Raw genomic sequence first — 24,497 nt, 5'->3', positions numbered from 1 at the left:
TTCTCTCTTAAGTCCACATGTGGCACAGGGGAGGTCAGATAGTGTAAAAACAGCACAAGTTTCTCTGCTTGAACTCAATTTCAAGGAATGTGACCTTAAATGCAATAGGACTTTCTCACGAATGCTAGCATTTTTTCAGGAAATCTCGCAATGATTCACATTCTGGGATTGCTTTCCCATACCACAGGCAGGTTATCAGCTTGAAAGTAGACCATAACTAGGCCTTTTGCAGGCAGTGAGGGGGGTTTCTGTTTCATATATATTTTCCTTTTTTTCAAACATGCTCCATGCCTCATCACCCCATGCCTCATCTACCCCATCTCCCTCTAATAGGGTAATGAGCAGTTTACAGGTCCAGTGGTTCCCAGTGAATGAATGAATGACTCTTATCAGCGGAAGTGGGATGGCAAATGTACAGGACAGCTGAATCACCTTCTTCTCCAAGCTTTTTCTTGTTATTTCTTGTTATTTTCCTTGTTATTTCACAAAAGGTTAGAGGGACATAAATAGAAAAAGATCCCTTTCCAAATTTAAATAATTCTAAACAGTTGATCATGTTGCTAAATATTTATGCCCAATTCTGTTACCCTTAATAAATACCTCACCAAAGTGTAACTTCATCAGTTTTTCTGCTAGTACCTGCTCCAAGAGAAATCAGGCTCCGAAGTTCTTAGTTCCCTGTGCCTCAGGAAGGAAGGCTGAGTAAAATGAGCCTATGCAAGAAATTTTTTTGTTCTTGATTACATTCAAATACCTGATACTTCTCAGAGTTTTTTATTTATTCTTTAGGACTGAATCGGCCCAAGAATAGTTTTCCAGCTAATATGAATAGGCTACTAATCACATATAATCTGTCTGACATTATGGCCACATGGCAGCCCACAAAGGGAAGTAGCTGAAATGCAACTCGAATGTGGGAATTGGTAACTCAGTCCTGCAGAACAAGCTGGAAGATTGAGAATGTCAGGAAGTGGAGAACTTTTTGCCTTTGATGATAACCAAAAATAGTGAAAACTTACATTCTTAATATTTTAGAATATTCCCCAAAACATACTTAACAACCAGTTAGAAACTTTTGTATGATTTAAAGCTTTTTCAGTTTAAAAACTGTCCACATAAAAGTTTGTTTTTCATGAAAAATCCTATTTTAGAAAAACTGGGTTAACAACCAGGAAATAAAACTAAAGGAATAATTTCATTTGCCAAAAATGGTGGGTCAAAATATGCTAACACATTTCCCTGGCATTTTGAATAGTACATGTGATGTATGAAAGCAATAAAAGAAATAAATGAACAAATCTTGATGAAGAGATCAGTTGTGAGTCTTCCAAAGAAAACTTTGAAAGCATAATTTTTTTCAGGCTTTTGGTTTTTCTGCCAGCTCTATTCATTGCCTAATTCAATTCATTCAAAACCAGAATATTCAGGGTTGGAGGTTGACAATTGCGGTTCCTGAAGCCATTTGTTGTCCAAATTTGTAGTCTTTAGAATATAAAGATGAGTGTCAGTATATGTGCTACATATATGGTGTAATCCCACCTTGGGAAGTCAATGGGGCTTTGCTATTGGTTGCAATGGCAGACGTTTTCATCTCTTCAGCTAATATTGTGAGAGGCTGGAGTTATACAGATGCCTTCTGCTGTTGAATTTCTGAACTGTGCTGTTATAAAAAGAGGAGGCTACTCTGATAGCAACCTGTTCTCAAAAATCCCCACCGGCTAAGAAGCAGAAGATAGGATTGCTGCAAGTATTTAGGCTGCATGCTGCCATCTTCAGGACGTACCCACCCACCCAGTGGGTTAGCTGGCGGTGGGCCACCATGCTCTCGAAAACATGCAGGTTTTTCTTTACAAGTGTTAAGGGAAACAAAAGAAGTCAAATATGATCAGAGTGGAATACCTAAGCTTGGTGAGTTTATTCCTTTAAGAAAAAGGAAAGAGGGCTGCCTTTGTTAGCATCCTGATGGGCAGTTTAAGGGAAGGGGGAGTGTTGGAGAGGTGAAGCTGGAAACTACAGAGATGCATCAAATAGCGTTGTTGTTTGGGCACGTCTGAGCACTGACAACAGAGGTGACTGGCACACTGGTCAGAGTAGTCATTATCCATATGGAAAGGCAAATCAGAACCCACCACTGTTTAACAGCCCCAAAGATTTCAGTGGATGTATCAGGGCCAAATAGTGATCCATGCTCTGACAAAATAGATGGCACTGTAGCAGCAAACATGGTAAATGGTCCTGCTTATCTTGCAAAAAAAAAAAACCAAACACCTCAAAAAATACAGTGCAGCAGGCTCAAGTGGTAGACAACCAGAAAGGGAAGGATTAGGAGCTCTTCAGCTATGACCAGGCTGCAAAGGAAAATCACGCTCTCTGAGCCCAGCAATTTCCCCAGGAAGATGAAAATCCAGATAACAGAGATGTTCAGTCAGCCCCACAAATGGGATGAAGAAAAAGTGCCTGGAAGGAGAGTCCTGTGAACAGTGTCGAAGATGGTATCTGCATTTCCACAAAAATCTGTCACTGTTTTCTGTCCAAATGCAGAGACATAAAGCACGATGTTTCCATTTTACGTGACAGACGTCTCCTCTCTACGTTACCGTTAACATGAACATCTTGTGAGTGCCTCTATCATTATTGCCAATTCTGAGAAGAGATTTATGGTGGAACCATCTTCATTTTTTTAGGTGTTTGACATTTTACTGACAGATCATTATGGTCTGATCAAAGGCATTAAAACTGACAGAGAAATTCCTACCTACTTCTTTGGACTGGCCCTGTTAGAACACCCCCAGGCCCAGCTGCTGTTCCAGCACACTTAAAAAAGTGACAAGGAACATGTTCTTTGAAGACAATAATCCCATATCACTTGCTTTTCTTATGCTAAATAATACCAACAGGATAGAGGTTTAATTATGAAATTTCGGAATGACAGAATTTTCTGCATTTGTGTGCCAAACATACACCAAATAATTGGCATTTATTGCAGAATGAAGAAACCCACCAAGGTAGCCTTATAGGAAGTTGTAGTTGTTCTCTCCACAAAAGAAACTGAAGTTACTTTCTTCAGCATTTGTCCCATCCTTGTCAGACACCCTGAGCTCTTTGGCAAAAGCACTTGCTCCTGTGACTGCCTTCGTGCCCAGGAATGAGTCAGGTCCCTGCAATGGCAGATGCATGAATAAATCACCGATGAGTGGTGGTGTGTGCGCAGGAGAAGGGGAGGCTGTTCTGTGCACAGGGAGGTGTCTGGTTACTCTGGATAGACGTTTGAAGCAGAGTTTATCCTAGCACTGAAAGTGAAGCACATACACTAAATGGTTTCTTTGCATTTAATTTCTTCCAGGTGCAAAAGCAGAGGAAATCCTGCTTTTCCCTTCTCCTCAGAATCAACCTCTTGGATGCTCCATTTCAGTTTCTCTATTAACTGCTAATAAAATTGGCCTCCCTCTTCTAGGCAGGGGACACTTGCTGACAGACCAGCGTTTACGTTTAAAGGTTTCTTCTACACATCTGAATATTAACAAGTCTCCATAGCAGTTTCTCTGCATGGTCTGACTTCAAGCCTGTCTGGTGCCTCAGTTTTTCTGCTGTCTCTGGTTCATGAGCCTTTACGCTTCCATTTATTCACCCTCCCCGGTTTGAAGATAAAGTCATTATATCAAGGACTCCATAGTTCCTTGCTAAATGCAGTTCCTTCCACATGATCAGCAGGTAACCCTAGCACTTTGAAACTACAGAAAAAGTACGAAGCAGGTTTCTTTCTGCATTGATTTCCTCTACCCATTTCACCTCCTTCAGCTCTAGTCACAGTAGTGACCCCATTAACTAGAGCATCGTCTTTTTACGAATCCCAGCGATTAAAAAGTTGAATGCATTGGTACGTGCTGTCTTGGCATATTGTGGCATCTTCTAATTAAAACACAAGTCATTGTGACAGGCTGGTTGTAGCCACAGAATCATTTGCTGTTTTCATGTGAGTACACAGCAAAAAAATAATAATGAAAGGCATCAAGCCACTTATTGCTTACCATAAAATACACAGGATCTTGTTGTTCCCTCACTCAAAACATGAGACTTTTCTGCTTACATCTTTGTAAAAAATCCCTTTATGGTGATATATCAGGCTGTCACATTTAAAAAGAAAAAAAGAAAAAAGTAGAGGGATGGAATGTTTGTCTTTTCCCAAGGAAACACCCCTGGCACACCCCACAGGATCATCTGCCATTGTTTCTCTGCCCTGAGCCTACACACACCAGCTCCAGTGGAGTTGAAGTGGCAGGAAACACCATTAACATAGAGTGCCTTCAGTTCTTGGCTGAGATACAATGAAAGTTTCTTGAAACGTTCATGCAGTGTGGCATCAACACAAATATCCTTCTCCCCAGCACAATTCTGTATCTTCCTGGCATGTGCCCCCTCCCACTCTGCAGCATCTTGGGAGGATGCTCTGGAGGCATGTGAATCACACTTCTAGCTGAGAAACTGAACCCCGTGGAAGGAAGCCTCTGCTAGCAGATGAGTGGAAGTGTGACCCGGCACCTAGGATTTGGTGTTTGGTACTACTGCCACATTGCCTCCTGCACTGCTTCTGAGGAAGCCAAAAAAGCTGTCATGACACAGAGGCAATCCTATGTGAAAGGGGAAAGCAGGGAATCCTTCCTGATTGCAATGCACTAGTAGCTTGCTTAGAGCAGCACATAGTCTAGACAATCTAATGGATTGCTATTACACAGTGAGCTGTATGGAAATCTCTTGGCCCACCTATTTCAGCTTTTTTTAACCTGGATCTTTGTTAGAGAAATGTTGAAGTCTTGGCCACATCTGAAAATAATAGTACAATTTCCATCAGTATAGACAGAGACAGGATTTTTTCTGAAGAATAATACGGACGCCACAACCAGCAAACGGGCTTAACTGTAGCTTTACTGTTTGCTGACGCTCTACTAATGGGCTAATGTCAACAGAAATGTTTATTCAAGAGAATCCGATAGCAAAACGGTCTGTTGGGATGAGGTTGTAACATGACAGAGAAGCCAGCCTCCCTATCAGTTTCCCCTGCTAAAACCTTCTGTCTGGAGTATTTTTATTCATTTTTGAAAACTTAATAAAAGAGCCAGGGGGTTGGAACTCAATGATCTTCAAGGTCCCTTCCAACCCAAACCATTCTATGATTCCATGATCTTTAAAGATCCCTTCCAACTCTAACCATTCTATGATTCTATTACATTGCACCAAGCACTAGCTGAGACAAATTAGTAAAAGCCATCAGCAAGCATGGGAGAAGCGTGGAACGAGGGGCCATCAGCCAGAGAAATTTTCCAACATGGCTTTTCATTGTTGAGAATGGTATGGTCCAGATAGACAAGCAACATCAAGCATTCCAAACTTAATGTGGTATGGAAAGGACAAGATAATAATTTGTAAAAGGCTTATTTATTTAATGCCTCTTGACTACAGAAGTAGTTCTGATGTCCTCTACATCTTTCGGTACCAAAACTGAAATGCTGAATAGCGTTGGATGTTTAGAACACCCAAGGACAAAGCTGGGTCAGTCAGTAATTTAAACACAACTGTGTTTCTGCCTAACTAACAGCACTGCTTCGGTGGTGAGTTGAAAAAAGAATTAAAAAGAGTCATACCCTTACAGAATGTTTCAGACTGACTCATTTCTGACTGAGAAAGCATAGTCACTAATTATTGCAGGAGAATGTGCATATGTGCCTTCCAAAAATTGGTATGGCTGCTGAATTTCACATCCTACTCATCTCCCAGCAGATTTCTCGGTACACATGCTTACATTAAAAAAAACTTCCTGAGCTGCATCTGAATGATGTAAGCGGTGGGTAGAGACAACTGATTTTTTAAAACCAGAACAAGATTTTATTTAGCTATTCCTTTTTAAGGATGCCAAGACTATGCTGCAGAGTTGTGACCACCCTGAGCATGCAGGAAGACAGACCAGAAATAGTAGCTGTGGCTTAATGAGGTTACAAAGTAATTCAAATATTTGGGAAATTATTTTGTCATTCATATGGTAACGATCATAATTTTTTTCCTTTTACCTCTTTCCATCTGTTTAGGGAATGAAGGATTTTCATGTCTAAATGAGTCCTTTGTGAGGGCTGCCTTTGCCCTCTCTTAGCACAATCTCTTTGCCACACCAGACGAGAGGAACCCCGACCTCATCCCCTGTCTCTCTCAGCCACATGTCCTTCTAAATCTCCTACCAGTTACAAGCTGAGCCCTCAGATTGCAGGAGCTGCCACTGGTAGAGTTGTGCTGACCTCAATGTATTTTCAGTGCCACATTGAAGACATTACTTTTCAGAAACACTAGTTTTCTTTTAATTTTGAATGTTAGACAAGATTTTATTTGTTGCAGAGCCCACACATCTGCAACAGACACGAAATGTGCAGACTTCAGATGTTGGGACATCCTTTCTTCCACATCTTGTTGTTCTTTTCCACCAGTCTACTAGTGAACGGGTTACATATTTTTCTACTCCTGTAAGAGAATGTATTTTACACCAGTTTGATTGAGATGCACATGTTCAAACCATTTCTTCTATGTCAGTGCTCCCTGCCATTTTTTGCATCGAGTAAACATGGACTTATATTTAGAAAGATCCTTTACTCTGGGTGGATGAAGACATTGAGCAAATTAGATGCCTTACCTATTTTTCCAATGCAAAAAAACCCACCAAAATTTTGGTGTACCTCTTCCTTTACTGCACAAGATAAATGAAGGAACTAAGACTTTTAAAGGGTAGCTACAGTTTCCGATCACGGGAAAAGCCAGCTACGTTCCCGAATTCGTGAATGTCTCACAATGCTACTCTTTCTTGTTTCTTATAAAATATAATTGGCTTTGGATGAAATTGTACCCCCAATTAAGCTTCATTACCCATTTAGCCCAGGCCTCACTGGAGCCAAGGTTTAACCTCCAAGAGCAAAGCTTGGATGCACCTAAAACTTTTAACACTTTCATAATAAATAAATATCCCCTATATGCTGCATAGCAACAGCGCCTTCATCTTTTTTTTTTTTTTTCTCTCCTCCTTTCTCACTTTCCTTTTGCTACCGCTTTCTTCTTCGTCTCTCTTAACACCTTATTTTTCCTTTTGATACTTCAGTAACCAGCACAGTGGTAGCAGCATTGTTTTGGTCTTTTCTTTTTTTTTCTTTTTCATATAGGCAATATTTACTTTATTCATCTCACACATTTCTTTTATTTGATTACCACTATTGCATCTCTCAATTTATCATTTCAAAGATACTAAGGAAATGACTTGCCAAGTCTGGCGAGTGACCCTGTTCGCAGAGAAGTTCTGGTAACGTGCTATAACAGGAAAGGGAACATGTGCTGATGCTGTCTATTGAGAGCAAGCCGTAAACCTGAATACAGATTCTCTGATTTAATGCAAAGCCCTACACTGGTGCCAGAAGTGAGCTTTAAGAAAGATTAAAACATGTAGAGGTATCTATGAAGAGGAAGACTTTACCAGGCCCTTGGAAAAGCTTTTGCTCTTCCATATTTTCCAGTGTATGTGCTCAAAGCTATTTAAGTGCACGTATGTGAAACACTCACACTGGGTGTGAAAACTGCCTGTGTGACTGACTGAGAACTTGAGAAGTCACCTCAGGTCCCGGCATCACAAGAATAAAAACTGTATCCAGAGAATGAAGAGAAAACCAGCCTGGCTGAAAACGACTGCATGTTAACATACTGTTTGTACCGCTCCTAAAGGAAGATGAAAGTGCTGAGTCTTTTTCACTGAACTGTGGCCTTCTAATGTAAGGAATTTGCACAGCTAAATTCCCTCATGGGCTATCACAGACTCATGCCACCTCGGTCCGTGTGCATTGCCTACAATATACACAGAGGTTTTCCCTGGTAATTTGTTCTTAAGAAAATGCATCAAGACAGAAAAGACACAAGGCGATTATCAAGCGGAAGATGGCAGTCGGATGGAGGCTTTCTTCAATAATCTGAGCAAGAAACTTGTGAAGTTACAATTGCAGGAAATCTATATACAGCATCCAAGTATCTTGCAATGAATTGCAGAATCTGTATGAATACTTCTCCTCCATGAGGCTTTCTGGGCAATTAACTTTTAATACTTCAGCTCCTCTTGGAATTCTTGGAATTTTCGAAAACAAGCTGACAGCACATTAAAAATAAACACTGCTTTATTTGCCAGATTTAGATCCTATTAAAGGTACATATATAAGTTATCCGAATGCAATGTTTAAAAAATTTATTCCAACATTAGTGTATCATACATATCAGTAACATACTCAGCAGACAAAAATGCCACTCAGACTACAGGACAGTACAAGTCAAAACAAGCGGTACACATAGAACAGCTGGAAAGTCCATCTATTCTCATTCCGTTCTGTTGTCTCAAACTGACAGTATTACATAAAAAAGAGAAAGCATAATAACAAAAACTTCTAGGAAAAATAGTATAGTGTCTTATAGTAGCACTTTTATTTTGCAGTCATTTGCTTAGAACATACCACAACAAATCTTTCCAAGGTAAAAATACTAAATTTTAATTGGGGAAAAAAAAAATAAATCCCTGATTGTATTACACTTGAAAGGTCAGTTTTCTTTTTCTAACTAATTCTAATGAAGCAATCTGCTGTTGTTTAAATTACAGTAGTTCCAACACAGAACTATCTTTGCTTTAGTTAAAGGACACTTTTAGATACTTATATTAAACGCATCAAAATCAAATATTCCAACAGTAATAACAAGCACAGCCCCAAACTGCCCAGTCTGGGTTTCTTGTTTTGTCACTTTTCACGAACACTTCAGAAAATGTAAATGTATGTGAACCATTATAATCCCAATCATACTAATAATCTTTTGTCAAAATACTGCTTAATGACAAGTAAAAGCAAACTATTATGTAAAGAGGTGTTAGACTTATTTTGTTATGTGACATTAGCTCTTAATACAACACATTCTCTTTTCAACAGTTTCTATATACGAAGAAATAATGCTATGAAGTGTAATGATATATTTTTAGGATATATATTTCTTTTTAAATAAGACGATCCCAGATTTTTTCCACTTTCTATTGTATGATACAACATATACAAACCATCTCTTTGTATAGCATTACATAGGAAGTGACCTCAAAAAATATGTTTGAAAGAAGCAAGAAGTAGGGGTCAAAACATCAATTCAAATTCAGGGTCCACATGCGGGGCTTCTGCGTATCAATGCTGTATCCCAAACTAAGGTGCTTCCTTATTCTCCTCCATCTTGCTTTTAAATAGCGTTATTCATTCACAATACATCTATTTTGCTGACATCTTTTCAAGTGTAGTATATTAGGACACTTTATTACAGGACCTGAAGAAACTAATGTTCCGTAAGCAGGAATAGTGCATCTAATGCTGCATTTTCAAATGTGTTTTCAGCTTCAATCAGATTGTACGTTTTGCATAGAAATATTGTGTTGCATCTCATCATCTTACTCTTTGACGCAACTGTTTACATCGCTAACAGTAACAAAACCGTGAAATCTACATTATGCCGTTTAGTTAATAGTACATGTGTTAGAGGCAGCAAAGTGCTTGCATTGTGTCAATCCTGGTATCGCATACATAATTACGGTGACTGATACTCTTCTTTGGCTTATACATTAAGCAGCAGAGCTAATTTATTTATACATGCATTCCTCCAATAAACCCAATACTTCAAATATATCTGAATATTCAAGAACACGGTCAGTTCATCATGAACACGAGTTGCCAACATGCTTGATTTATCAAGCAAACTTACAGAACGAAGCTGAATAACTTACAGTAATGAGAAATGTACATCTGCCTCAAGTCCTTGACTGGCAGCCAAACCATGTGACGTTTGTTCGAGGTAGGCACTTCAATGTTAAAACTTTTGCTAATCATGACGGTTCTGCTCCAGACATTGATTTAGAACACTGTTACAACATTAAGGTTACCAGCCAAGTATCCCAAGATGTAGGACAGGTCTGCTAAAACAAAATATGTAAACCTTAAGTTGTGGCTCTAGTAAACAGTACATAATTTGGCTGATATGGAATACAAATTTTTTTTTTGTGTATACTTGCAAGGAAGTATAACTTTCAAAGTGCAAATATAGTAACATTTCTAATCTCTCTAGCTGGTATACTTCAGCATGAGAGAACTCAACAGTCTGGTGCTACTTTATCTAAGCAGTCTAGGGACAAACTGCTCTCCGTGAGCAGTTTGTGTAGCACTACAACCCAGGTGTGCCAAGGCAGGCATGGTTTGGCTAACACTGTACAGCTACGTGTGCAGGGTCACAGTATCATGATGCCTGCAAGCACCCTTTGGAAATCCGCATTTCTCCATAGTGATCATTTTCACATCTTTTGCCAAATGCAAATAAACAAGGCACTAAGCATGAAAGTGTTGATATGTTTTAAATATACAGCAATATGATAAAAATGCCTAACTGCTTCAAATGATAAAATGAGGGCACATTCATAAACATCCGGTAGCTACTTTGCACAAGTAGTTATTATATATTTATAAACTTGATAACTTTGTAGAAAAGCCCCATGACAAAACAGAAAAAAAAAAATCCTTCTTAAAGACTAAAAAGAAAAAAAACAGGCTGCTATGTATAAGGACAACAACAACAACATAAGCATAGATTATTTGGCATGCTTAAAATCTTTTGAATACACATCCAAGTACAAACAATCCAGCTAGATCAATTAGTGTGGCAGTCCAGCCCCCAACGCACTGCTCCGTGCAGGCACACTCCATAGTATGGATTGAGGACAGACACACAGCTTTAGCCCTTTGTTGGCAGTCACAGGGAACCCAAACAAAGAATCCAAACAGAGGAGCAGCTTTGGCCAAAGCACGATCTTCCAATGGCAGTTTTTGAGATTGAGAAATAAATTAACTGTACTTCTCCAAATTGTATACATCTTTTCAAAAAACACTGTAATTAGATGACTCCACAATATTTGCATTTCAAGAGCAAACTCTTTGGCAAATTATATCTTTATCAAAACAAAATGATGTGGGGGTTTTTTTCCTTCATTAGTATGTATTAACCGAATTCTGCACCTATAAATAATTCCACGTGGAATTAAGCCAATATATATTTAAAAATCAATTCCTTCTAAAAAGCATATAGAAGTTCAAAGCTGCAAAGAAACGTTTCGTAAGACATAGTGGATACAAAAAAATCCCAGAACCCTAACCCTTGTACGAGGAGTGTTCTCCTATTTAAACGATCATGTCATGAAAATAATAATTCTCAGCATTTTCCACAGCAGGAGTTCTCTGTGGTACCCTTTTCATTCAGCTGGGATACAGCCCGCAACTTTGCATTCAGCAACAGGGGGAGGGCTTTGCAGTAATGACCTTACCATATCCTGTGAGCCCTTTGAGGGTAACATTCCCTATACTGGGAATCCAAATTCTAGGATTACAAGATTACACGTGGTATTCAAAGTGAAGGGTAAATAGAAAACAGTGCTGAAGTCATACAGCGAAGTAGATTTACTAAACCTAGATTGCTCAGTAAGACTTTTAAAGAAAAGTCTAAAATCTTTGGACTGAAAGCCAAACTGTCCTATAGCTTTCAAGATGATGCGTACTGAGCAAATCACAGATAAGAAAGCTGAAGTGAGCTAAATCCCAAACAGTTGTTTTTTCAACTACATTGCTCTGGATAACTCCATTCTCCCTTCTGTGGCGATGAACTCCTTTTCTGTGGCTAGTTTATCACCTTGACACAGTCTCTCCTTCAGTTTTTCAAGTTCATACTCATGTAGGATTTTCTGTGTTAAATACTTTTCACGTTTTATTTTGGCTTTCACGTCTGCAGGGACATCAGGAATCATCCATGCTACAAAGAATTTGACGATGAACACAACATGCTGAAAGAAAAAAAAATTAAAAAAAAGGATGCCAGGAGAAATGTATCAACTCATTAGTAAATGAAACACCTATTGTGTTACACCAAATACATCCCTTTTTGTTCACAAACAGAATACATTTCATTTGGCTGTCCTGGAACAATACATAACAAACTAAGGGGTATCTGAGATGTGCACGAAGATTAAAACCGTTCCTTTTATGTAGAAACTTTAATTCCAAACCATTTATGAATTTAGCAAACCCAAGAGGAAAGGGTCAGGTTCTGAATCCCTAACATCATTTTCTAATACCTCGCTGTGGTTTCTTAGCAAATTCACGTGGCCGTGCTGATACTGCTCAGCTATTGAGCACTGATAAGATACAGCAGTGGTGAGAAGAGCACTTCAACAACTCCCTTTTCCCTTCAGAACTTGAAAGACAGTGGCTTAATAGTGAAGTACCAATTATCGATTTAGCTATTTTTAGCCAATGTGCATCATTGCAAAATGCTTTCTGGACTTTGAATGCAGTCATCTCACATACAGGTCTTTAATGAAACCAGAAAGAGCTAGTCCTGGTGGTACACGTCTCTTCCATCTGCCTAAAGACCTTTTTTATTCTGCTGTTTTATTTCCATCAAATTTAGCAGTCTCCTCAGGTGTTTTCACTGTTCTTACCCCGAGGTGAACTCCCTGAAGTTAAGAGAGCTAGTTATAGTAATCATTTAGGACAGGAGTATTTGGTATTACTTCGGGTAGGAACTATTTTATACTCTCAGCAGTTCTGTTTTCTGTTACATTAGTAACTACCTAGAGAACCTATAAGGCACCGAGTTCTGAAGGAAATTTTGTAGGGAACATACCTCCATAATAATGATAAAGGCCAATTTTGCAGCAAGAATGTGCCAGAACTGCATAGTGTGTAAATATTTCCTCTCATGATCTGGAGGATATCGATAGTCTCTGTACCTGTTGGACAGAAAGACACGCAGAGGTGAAATGTCACATTCAGTCTGCAACAGACTACAAGCTCACTGACACTTACAGGCAAATACAGCTGTCACTTCAAGAACCTTTTCATCTTGTTTTAAATGCTCTGTTTCCTTTTGCAGAAAAAGGTTGCCTCTCAATTTGTTTCTACCTCATGTTTGCTTAAACACATTCACAGCAACAGAGTAGAGACGGCCATGTGCGAGAAGTGCAGTTCTGTACATAGGTTACTTGTTTTTCGGACAATGATCAAATAATACAGGACAGAGTGATGGAATGTATCACACAGTAACAGACAAGTATTAAATAAATGTGACAGATGCTGACAGATTACGGACTGGACAGATGCAAGGTTTAATGGAAGGACAGTCCTGAGTACGTGTTCTACACTCATGTGTAAGTGGGATTAAGACTCCTGGGGCTTTAAAGCTAAAACACACAAATGTAGCTGCTTCTTAAGATGTTGGGTGGTTTTGGTTTTTTTTTTCCCCTGTTTAGTTCATTTGTTTAGGGATTTTTTTTTCATCAAATCAATACTTTTCTTTTACCATATACTTCTCCAAGGTTCTTTCTCTATTCTTCTAGAATGTCCAATGCTGCTTCTAGTGAGAAAGGACTATTTTTTTTAGTGAAAGCAGGGTGGCCCATATCCTCACTGGTATCTAGCACAGTAACGGTTGACTTTCAATACTGTATCTCAATTTCAGCTTTGGAATCTAAACATCCCCTTAATGATACTTCCTTGTCCACTTTGGCATTGCAGCCCAAAAACCTTTGAAAATATAGCCTGAAGTTTGCAACCTTAGGGACATAAGTCTCCTCCATATCTCCAAAATCAGTAGTTTAATTAAGTAAAAAAACAAAAACAAACAAAAAACCTGTTAGCAACGAGATTCTCTCAAACAACAAAAAGGCGATTTGTTTCATTACTGGCATGATCTCTTACCATCTCAAGCACTGCCTTGTTAATGGTTTAAATATTACCTCACACACTTCAGAATGATGAGAATATCATCATTTGATTTATAGTGGTCTTCTTAGATCTGCAGTGACTTTTTATGCTGCATTCTAAACAAAGTGATAAATTATTTATTATTACACCAACACCAACCTGCATATGACAAAGCTTTCTGGATTCTGTTTAGGCCTGTTTCTGTCAGGAAAATCTGAGATTTGAAACACCGACAAACTGTTGCTTATGTATCCAGACATAGGTGAGTCTTCATTTTCAGAATAAGCGTAGTAGTACACTAAACGAGGAATCATATCTGATGTGAATGCAACAATAAAAGCCTGAAAAAGAAATTGGGAAAAGAAATTAAGGAAGTTGCATGCAAAACTTGTGAGCAGATTCATAAAGGGGTTTTGGTACTGTGACTTGTGGCATAACCCAGGATATTTTAAGCAAGAGTACGTGTGATCAGGGCACTTTGCCTCAGCAAAGACGCTGACTGCAGCCTCTGCAGCGAGGGCCAGCACTCGGTGAACAAAAGATGTGAATGGTCCTTACAAGAGGCACCAAATCCCAAATATCCCCCCACACCAAACTGACTGCCATCTGCGATACCAGCACTCCTTAGTGAAAGAGAAGTGGCTTTGAATTCTTATGAGAAAGGATGAACTTGAATCCAGTGTGTGATCACTTTATGAAAGAAGGGGAGCCATTTTCTCCAGCGGTATTTAAAAAGGAAACAATGGCTACCAGCACATTTTGCCAAGAAACTTAGGACACCTAAGATGCTAAGACTGCTAATTAGGCAATACCTGCAAGTGGGTTTGTTGCTTAAGATACTTGCAGATCGGATACTGTTCACTATTCTACATTAAAAAGAGGCAACCCTTTTGCTCAGCAGTCCGCTTTACTTTATACTTAAGACAAATGTCCTGGTTTGAGGTAAAACGGGACCAATTTTGTTCAGTAACTTGGCTCCTTAGCTGGGCCTCTTCTAACTACTGAAATTAACAGCATATTCTGCAGACACTGTGTGCTCTCAGAGGGATCAGACCTATGTTTATAGCTGATGCCCAGGCATGGTATGCAGAGAGGCTCTTGCTTGTACTTATTGCTGTAACAGCCAAGGCCAGCAAACTTTGCTACTTGTCCCATTGGAGGGTTGGAAGCGGAAAAGCATAAAATACCAGCACAGCATTTAGTTTCCAGTTTATAAAGAGTACTCCGAGTCACTGCCCCCATAGGGGCATGCAGAGGCAGCTGAACGAGCAGAATTCCCACAGAATAGGCCTCATAGTGGCAAGACAGAAATGCCGTCCGGCCGACTGAATTCATCCACCTCTCCTGTCCCCTACAGTACCCTCTCAGAAATCAGTGTGCTTCATCAGACTAAGGTTCAGACTGGCTTATGCCATTCCAAGATGCTGGAAAACAGAGACAAGTGAATGAAAGACTATGCTTCAATGAAATGTGGACTGAGAGCTTCGTGTTGTCAACACACGGACCAGCTGAACCACCCAAATGGTTTGACCGCACCTCTGTAGGGTAACATGTGATACAGTGAATACTGTTGATGAAGGAGAAAAATCATCAGCTGATTTTTAAAGCTGCAAATTCCGAGTATGTGGAAGAATCGCAGTTGATGCAGCACAGTTAACGTACTTACATTAGTGACAACAGACAAGATGGCCATTCCGTTCAGGATCTCTTGCCAAACTCCTATGCTATGTGCTTTCGCAGCCACAGGTCTCCTGTACTGAGTGGTTAATTTCCAGGAGTCTACTCGAATCTCCAGGATATTATTCATCAGAGCAAGAAGGGGAGCCAGGGGAAAGGACGCCACGAAGAGAGTAATGAATCCAAACTGAATGACTGCAAGGGAGAAAGAAAAGTGCCAAAATCTGCCCCTACAAAGGCACCCTCAGGGTGACAATGAGACCATGAAACATGCAAGTTGCCACTTGCAGACAAACGGCAAGCTTCTGCCAGGCTGCACAAGTCATCTCCAGCCCTGGCCTGAGCTAAGTGACAACCTGCCCCAGCCCCGAGACTTCTCTCGTCTCTTAGGGCTGCCGTTCACCTGCACCCAAGGGAACGGGGCATTCGGGTCCTGTCAAACAACGCTGCCAGCAGTGCTGGATACCAATTCTTTCATGGTGCTGCAGTTCTCTCCTGAATGGAACATAACTATAGGGGAAGGGGAATGTACTCATACATCAAATTTCTGAATTACGAGAGAGGAGTAATCTAAAATAAAGTAAAATAAAAAGGCTAGTTTTTCTCTCTTGCTGTTAGTACAGAGCCAGCCCATTCTCCTAAATTAAAAAGACGAAATACTTTTACTTTTATCACAACCTTACCTCCACCTATTGTTATTGGTTTAGTAAAAGTAGTCATACAAATTCTGTATATAGTTATTTCACTGGGGAGTCTTAACATTAGTTTAAGAATTGCAAACAAAATAGCACAAGCGATCCCTTTAGTCATTACAAAAATGAAATGTCTCTTGGTACAGAATGTGACAGTCCTCAGAGCACGGCCAGCACTGCTGCTATATTTTAAAGACAGGAAATAGAACATCTTGTCTGATTTAGGCAGTGGATAAAAATAAATTCCCATACACCAGTCATCAGCTCTTCCATGATTTCAGCAATCAGCTCTTTATCTTAGGGAAGCAACAACATTCCTACTAGCTTAGCAGCCCCAGGACAATGCTGGAGCGTACTGGTTCAGTTCTGATTCAGGAAGAGCGAGGACATCTATTAACAGGCATGGCTGACAGCACTGGTGGTTCTTAGCGTATGAATTTCACCAGATCACAACCCTGTAATGAAATATCACGAAGTGTATGAAGTGACAATAATACACTTGCAAAGCTCTAGGCAATAATTACTTCTGTACAAATAAAACAATACAAGGGACCACTTTTCAACAAATTTTGTCCTTCTACTAGACAAATACCGGTGGGTTTTTTTAGTGTCTTTTAGATTTAATTTGCTTTCAATTTCTAGTTTTAGTTTCTCAGATTTTCTAAAGTAATTTCATATGTTGACTTGTTTGCACCACCTTTGAAAAATCCTATTCTGTTACCCATGCTCCCTCTGCTGGTCTACTGGACTGTATCAAAGCACTAATAAGCGCAAACATAAAACTAAACGGATTCTCCCTGATCCAGTTCGTAGATCTCATATCTGCAGTCCCCATCCTTACAGCATATTTGGCACTCATCCCATACACACAGTTTCCACTGACATCAGCTCAGAATATACTTGGGAACAAGAACAGAACAGACACGGAGACAGCTGGCTGCACCGAGAATAATGTTCCCCATTCAAATGAGGGAAACAAACAGTCTTTGCGGTGAAATTCCCTGCAGTCTAAGATGCAAAAGCAGCTTTTTTTTTTTTTTTTAAATTGGGCTGACCCATTTAATGATTTCCAGCAGTTAATCATCTACTGTTTACCAGATGAAAGTGGTGGCATCAACCCATAACAATTAATTGAGAAGCTATTTTTTTTTAAAGTTATCAGTACAAGGTGTCGTGTCCTCAATTCCAAATGTGTATTTTTAAACTTACCCATTTCTAGATATTCATAGAACAGCCCTAAGGCTCCAAATATCTGCAGATCATGGTCTTGCTCCCAGCGACTGTATAAATTTTCTGGATTACTTCTGGCTTTCCGGCGACCCCACCAGTTACAAATCCAGCTGTATATGCAGAAAAAAGTTACCAATGAGAGAAGCAGCAAAAGTAGCCCTTTCTCTAAACAAGCTCCTTGTTGCAACACGCTTTTACAAGCATGGCTTTCACAAAAAGAGGCCAAAAGCCTCTATGAAATGAGTCTACTTGTCAGAATTTGTGCTTAATTTACAGCATTTTTCTTAGCTTCTTCATACGGCAATACTTGTTATCACTCCCTTCCAAGAATTTCTTCTGTCTATACCGTGCGCATCTCAGTGTAAGAGAGAACTTACGGTACAATGGCCTCTTGGATATTTCCCCAGATCTGTTTGCCAGCCATGACGATGGTGAGCTGTGTCGTCAATTCTATCAAACAGCCCGCAGGATCGCACTGGCAGAGAGAAATTGAGGGTTAATGGACATGAATAACGGACATTACCTAGATAAACTATATTCTACTACTGTATAAAAGAAAGAAAGAAGATGAGTTCTTAAAATTTGTTAGGACAATACTTATTTTTCACCTGGACTGCCAGCTAAGATACTCTCTCAGGAAAGCTATTACAGAAGGGCTTTCAATGCTCAATGTGCTTGATAAAACACAAACCAAAACATAATGACCATTTAAAGACCGAGTAATTCCGAGATGCTTCAGGCCGACTACTGTGCAACACACAAAGACGGGGCAGCAGGATCCGCAGGCAGCAGCCACCCCACAGCCCCAGCAAGGTGAATCCATGGCGCTCGGTTAGCCCTCAACACCAGACCGTCCCCGACCCAGCAAGGCACTGCGTTTTCTGTTCACATCCCTATATGAGACAGACTTAAATACCTGCCAGTATCTGGTCTCTGCTGTTTGCTGAGAACACTAATTTTAAAGTTTCAGCTTTTTATTAAGGACTACTTAAGAACTTAGCAGCCAGACCAGTATTAGGAAATACTCTATCAGTAAGTGCACCGCATTACTTCATTGTGTTTTGCAGGCAGTTTTGCCTCCACTGTTGACTCTCAAGCAACGCTTCACATTAAATACTGTATTTCATCTCTGTATAAACAGCATAATTAACAATAAAATGAGAGGAAAAAGCAAAAGCTTATAAATGTGCCTCTTACCACATGGCTTCTCTGAAAATGTAGTGCCTCAAAAAGCTTATGAAGACACCCAAAAGCCAGAGACCACTTCCATTTATCCTAGCTGTCTTCAACCTAGAGGATCACTTTTAAGAGCTATGATGAGCTCCGCTGGCAATTCAGGAGAACTGGAGTCAAGAAAAGCTTTTTGATTTTTCACCTTTGCGACTGAGAGCCGCAGATTTTCACTGCTGGTGTTTCCCTGACTGGCAACAGCAGGAAGAGTCCCTAGAAGCCCCTCCATCAGCCTCAGGATGGCCAGCTGAGGTCCAGCTCATTCCAGACCAAACCTGCAGCTGGCAATTTATGACTGGACAGGTTGGAGGAGATAAAGAGTTTAAACTAGTTTATTATTATTCAATCTACCTTAATCAAGAAAGTCCTACCTCTTCATTTCGCCAGCGATTAAACATGTACGTGTAGGCACCTGGGTAACCGACAAACTTCCCTTTGAAGAAGGCCACATAGAAGCAGGATGAATAGTAGTTGACAAACTGGAACAGAAACATTTTCATAGTGAGCCTGTTCTCATACTCCATATGAGTTCTGGGAATCTCTGTGAAACCAGAAAACAGGAATTTTATTTTCCTTTTTACTGTTAAAATGATACAGATTCATAAATACTCATCACCCACAGTGCTCTTACATCCCAAAGGGAAAAGAAAAAAATAAAAGAAAACCACCTACAAACAGTTCAGCAGATGGAGCTCCGGCTCTCAGACACCCTACCCTTAATTTACAATGCAACGTTCGGAGTAGGCAGGCAAGTGAAATTCATTCTTGAAACATTTATAAGCTTCAATTTCCCCTTCTTTGTACTGTCCACTAGCACTTGCTTATCCCCCAATCTTATGCTATTTTTAGGAGATCCAAGATGAATCTCAAACATTGACTAACAGGGTCCCTTAGACTACGAAAATTCCACTGTTAGCAATGCACAGGATAAAGAATTGTTTCTTCTTTGTGGTAGCGAAGTATGTTACAGTATTGATTTTTTTCCACATGTTGTATGTGTGTAACTTCTACTGAAACCAGCAGGAACTGGATGGGCCCTGCGCCTCTGAAAAACGAGACTTATGGTAGGGGGAAGAACAGGGAAGGATACAGGCATCTCGGTGGTACTGAACCGCACCAAGCCTTTGCTTAAGATTTTGCCGCCTTCGTAATCATGTTCTCCATCTTGTTCACGTTTTTAAAGGTAGCAGGAAGCCCTAAGCACATGATTGGTACAATGCGCTGTTAAATGATAACATATAACCAATTCAAGCTGGGAGAAAGGGGAAGAAAATACACCACATGCATTCAAGTCCCTCTGAATTAGTCAGGACCTGGCAGAGGTGTTGAACTCACCTAACGAGTAACCTCATGTTTCCGAGCTTGGCATAAGTTTGCATGGCAGAAGGTATTTAGTGGGAACCTGACATCAGCGTACTCCAGAGGAGGCAGTACTCAGGTGAGGCAGTCTGCCTAGATTGTAGCTCATTAAAGGGTTTTTATTGTCAGTGAGCTGTTCAAATGTTTATCTCAAACATACAAAGTTCAGAGCACCAGAGGTAGGTTATACCTGTGTGTCTGAAAACAAAATCCGGCCTAACTTTTTTAAGGAATTCAAGAGTGTCGAGAGCTTGAAGAACGGACACTCCTGACAGCCGCAGCCGACATATTTCATATCCTGGACTCAACCGTGTCTCTAAGCCTGGGCTAAGCGGAGTGGCCACGGCCGCCAGAGGAGGGCAGCAGTCCCACAAAAGTAAACAGATTTATATTCCCTCTGTAACTGAGAACGACAGGTAGTGCTGACACTTAAGAAATTAATCCTCCACACTTGAAAGCAGCAAAAGAACATTGATGAGCCTTCATTGAGCCTTCATGCTTATAATTCATACCCTTCAAGAAAAAAATATTTTAAAAATTATGATTTTTCTGTTTTGGTTTTTGGTTGTGTGTTTTTTTTTCCTCCTAGGGGCAATTTTACTTATTACTTATGACTGTTGTGTCTTTCTTCGGTCTAATTTGTCCAAGTGAGGGAAACTATACAGATCTCAGACAAGAGATGGTCCATGACAAATCAAAATAAACCCAGTGTAACATCCCATTAAGTTTCTGCAATGAACACCTTTCAATTCTTGATCCCACTTGTAAGAACTCATAAAAAAAAAAATCACCGAATTGTGTTTAGACAGCTGTACAAACTACAAATACATAATACTTTCAGCTCTCCCCTCTCCAGCTGAATATTCTGCAATTGTTTCTTTCTACAAAGCACCTGCAGGGACTTGTCTGTCTAAATCATTAAGGGCAATCAAAGGAACACACATAAGAAAGGCTCTAGGGAAGGATATTTCCAGCAAGCAAGCAACAGTCAAACATGAAATCTGCTACAAAACCGATAGATCTTTCTGGGGCAGCCTGCCTGCCGGCTCCTCCAGCTCTGGGGTGAGCAGGTAATGCTACCAGCGGCTACAGCCACAATAACACGCCGTGGGCCCAACTTCTCAACCTGCTCAATCTTTGCCTTTAAGCTGTATTAACTCCAAATCTGTAAACCCACAGCTAAGGGAAATAGTGCTGAGAAAAAAAACAACTGGGAAATCTTCTGTCCTATCCCATCCCTCAGCCTCCTACCTTTCCCCCCCAAAGTAAGAGACCTGATCATGTAGTCTTTTTTTCTTGTAAAGATGTCTGTGAAAGCTGTTATCTACTTTTAAAAATATATCTTCAGGATTTCTAATTGAAATACTGCTAAATCTAGACAGTTTGACCTTGCTTTGGTGACTGTAATATAACACATGATAATTTTTAGTTATTTTCAGAACTCCAATTGTCTCTGTAGACTAGTTTAAATATAAGCAAACATTATGCTAAGAGAAACCAGCTTATGATAACTATGCAAATACAGGGAAAATGTTCAGTGTGGCCACGGATACAACTGAGTCACTGCTGCGAGGTACAGACTAACATCTTAGTGCTCCCACTGTGCCCGAGGTGAGAACAACTCCACAGAGCACCTCTAGATGGGTTCTACCTTTACTGATTCCTTGAAAGTTTCGTCTCCAAGTCCACTGCTTACCCATATCGGTAATCCAGATGGCTATCCTCTCATATAAGAAATTCAGTATCATGATGATGACGAAATTCAGGCATGAGGCTGTGACTGAAGTTGCCAGCTGAGGGGTCAGTAATCCGCTGATGGGCTGTAAAGTTTGAGTGTTCTCCATCAGGCTGGCAAAGGCAGCATACACCGCAAGACGATACACGATCACAGCTATCATGCTAGCTATAATCAGAGACACCTAAGGAAAGGACAGAGATTTCAAATATACTTACACCTCAGTACAGCTATACGCACACAACTTTTGAAATAAGATGTAAAACATCATGCACACTTTTTAATTTTTATTCTTTATGGGTGTGAGTTCAGCAGCACTGAAATCCAAAACACATTGTTATATTAGAGACGTTAAACCTAACAGCACTATTTTGTTAACACAAGAAAAGCAGACAGTCTAATGCCAACATTCAAAAAATAAATAGTGCAGAAGGATACAGACTCATAGCAATGGAGATGGAAGGGAGAAGTTGGATTATATTGTCCACCCTGAAATTCTCTCTGCAGACATTTCTACAGAGAAATACATAGATATTTCATTGTAGTGAATAGTGTATATATATTTATTTTTTTTTTACCCTTAATACAAATTTTTTCAGTATGGTCTGTTAACAGTCAGAGAAAAAAATTATCCCTACAGTATAATGTCCAATCAAATGACTAATTAATGACAGATTTCCTAGGACTTTTTGTTTTTTGTTTTTTTAAAATCTGAGTTGAAGTGCATTTAGCATGACAGCAGGAAATCAGCCAGACAATAATAAAAGCATGTGTTAATGTCATGATTAAAACCAGATTGTGTTAATGTCATGATTAGTGATGATCAGCAACTCTGATATATGTTAAAATGAGGATTCCAAAAGATGCTCACCCAGAACAACACTGTAGTTCCTGAGATGCAGAACCGCACAGCCTGGCTAGTTATAGGCAAATAAGGCTCCATCTCCTGAAACAGTCAAGCAAGCACAGCACAGTTCACAAATCCATAATCTTATTCTAACATCAAGCAGCACACAGAACTCTCATCAGCTGTGTGAAAGTGCCCACATCCGAGGAAAACCATTGAGAAACCCCCTCTCTAAAAGGGCAGATAAGACATGATTTTGAGTGTGCTGGGGGGGGTGGGAAAGAGATGAGGACAGAATTGGCCATAACAATGCTTAAAGTAAAGACAGTACTTGGAAAGAACAGGTAAACCTTTGCAAAAATTCATCAGTAGCCGAAGGAAAAAGACCACCTCCTTCATGAGATGAACAGGACAGAACCGTTACTGTAATGCTAGGTCAGCCGTCATACAGTGCTGAGTCCAAAACTGGACTGAATTTTAAGAAAATCTTTATGTCGAGATTTGTTAAAATGGTCTTGGATGTACCATGTTTTTCCACACAGCCAGAGAGTTTTTTCCTCCACTCCTTCAATTTCTGGTTTTTTAATTGAAGAAATGGCTACATTCGTTAGTTGCCAATCTCTGCCGCAGCAGCAGGCAGCTCCATCTTACCCAAGCGAGTATCCCCATATAGCACACGAACAATTTGCCATGTTCGTGTAAAGTTCTCTTTTTCGCAACCAATTCTAGTTCCTAAAATATCAGATTATACATATTAAGAAAGGATCATTTAAAAACTAATGTCAGTGGAAGAAGATTGAGTAAAAAATAGTCTGAATTTGATAAATCTTGGGACAAGGCATTGCAGTATGCTTACATTCCTCTTGGACAAAGGGGCACCCATTACTGCAGCTGAGCGCAATATTAAGTACGTTATCATAAGCATATTGAACCAGGACATGCTTGTTTTGACAACAGTAGATATTGAATGTGTAAAATGTTGTGGAAAGGAGTTTCTTTTCTGTTGCACTTAAAGCCCAGAATGTGCCCAACGCAGTGTAATTACGCCAAATACAACAGCCGCAACTGAGCTGCACGCTTGTTCCTGAGACAACGAAGCAGCAGCAGTTGTTTTACAAGCGGTGCTTCTCGATGGCGGTATTCTGCAGTCAATCAGCATGTTCATGCCAATGTGATTTTGTTTGAAGTGTAATGTGCTGTTCTCTCAGGAGAGATATACCGCCTGTATCTGCCTGAGTGTACTTACTAAACACTATTATCAATACCGTAGTCTTGAGTCACAAGCTGTTTGACGATGATAACACTTAAAGGTTCTATTAACAGAACTATAAGAAAAAAGCTGAAGATAATACACAAGCATAGCTATCAGGTGGCTTTACATAGGCTTACAGCATTTTATACCTGTCATGTATTAATAAATAATACGTGTATTATATACTAAGAACAAATGTTACGCACATGCTAGGCTATTCAACAAGTTTTCTACTTTAGAACAGAACGCAGGCAACGTAATGTGCAATGAAAGAGCTTACGTTTGCATGGAATGCTTCATTATTTATGTAAATTAAGATTCTACTCTAATCAGCAAAACCAGATTTTAGCTATGATCTAGCTAAATAGTTTAGCATCGTGACCAAATGAGGTGTTAATTAAGGCCTCAAGATGGGCAATTTCTATTTCAGTGCACCTAGATCTTTGAATCGCGGCCAGGAATAATGAGGAAATAATTTTCTGAGTGAAGCAAAGGCAACCCTGGGACACAAGAAACTCAGTGACCTGTATGCATATTAACTTATCAGTCTGCAGAATTAACTTATTTGAAATCACTTTCACGTGTTCAGTATCGCACATTACCTAATGAAAGGAAATTACACTACAGCGTGGCTAATCCG

General features: G+C 39.8%; 1 protein-coding gene across 1 annotated transcript in view; it reads right to left on the bottom strand.

Annotated features, from left to right (window-relative positions):
• Positions 1–11,602: 11,602 nt before the first annotated feature.
• Positions 11,603–24,497, bottom strand: part of ANO5 (anoctamin 5) — a 45,081-nt gene continuing 32,186 nt past the window's right edge. The window contains exons 13-21 of the mRNA XM_009886305.1: positions 22,630–22,704; positions 21,720–21,942; positions 19,036–19,205; positions 17,812–17,909; positions 17,414–17,544; positions 15,502–15,707; positions 13,995–14,176; positions 12,757–12,862; positions 11,603–11,914 (exon numbers count right to left, since the gene is read on the bottom strand). Of these exons, the coding sequence (XP_009884607.1) occupies positions 11,693–11,914; positions 12,757–12,862; positions 13,995–14,176; positions 15,502–15,707; positions 17,414–17,544; positions 17,812–17,909; positions 19,036–19,205; positions 21,720–21,942; positions 22,630–22,704 (1,413 nt within the window). The 3' untranslated portion in view covers positions 11,603–11,692. The remainder of the gene's footprint in view (positions 11,915–12,756; positions 12,863–13,994; positions 14,177–15,501; positions 15,708–17,413; positions 17,545–17,811; positions 17,910–19,035; positions 19,206–21,719; positions 21,943–22,629; positions 22,705–24,497) is intronic.

The sequence above is a fragment of the Charadrius vociferus genome, unplaced genomic scaffold (assembly GCF_000708025.1).
Source record: "Charadrius vociferus isolate BGI_N301 unplaced genomic scaffold, ASM70802v2 scaffold115, whole genome shotgun sequence".
Classification (NCBI taxonomy): Eukaryota; Metazoa; Chordata; class Aves; order Charadriiformes; family Charadriidae; genus Charadrius; species Charadrius vociferus.
Note: the sequence above shows the minus strand (reverse complement) of the source record. Positions and strands in the feature narration are given on the sequence as shown.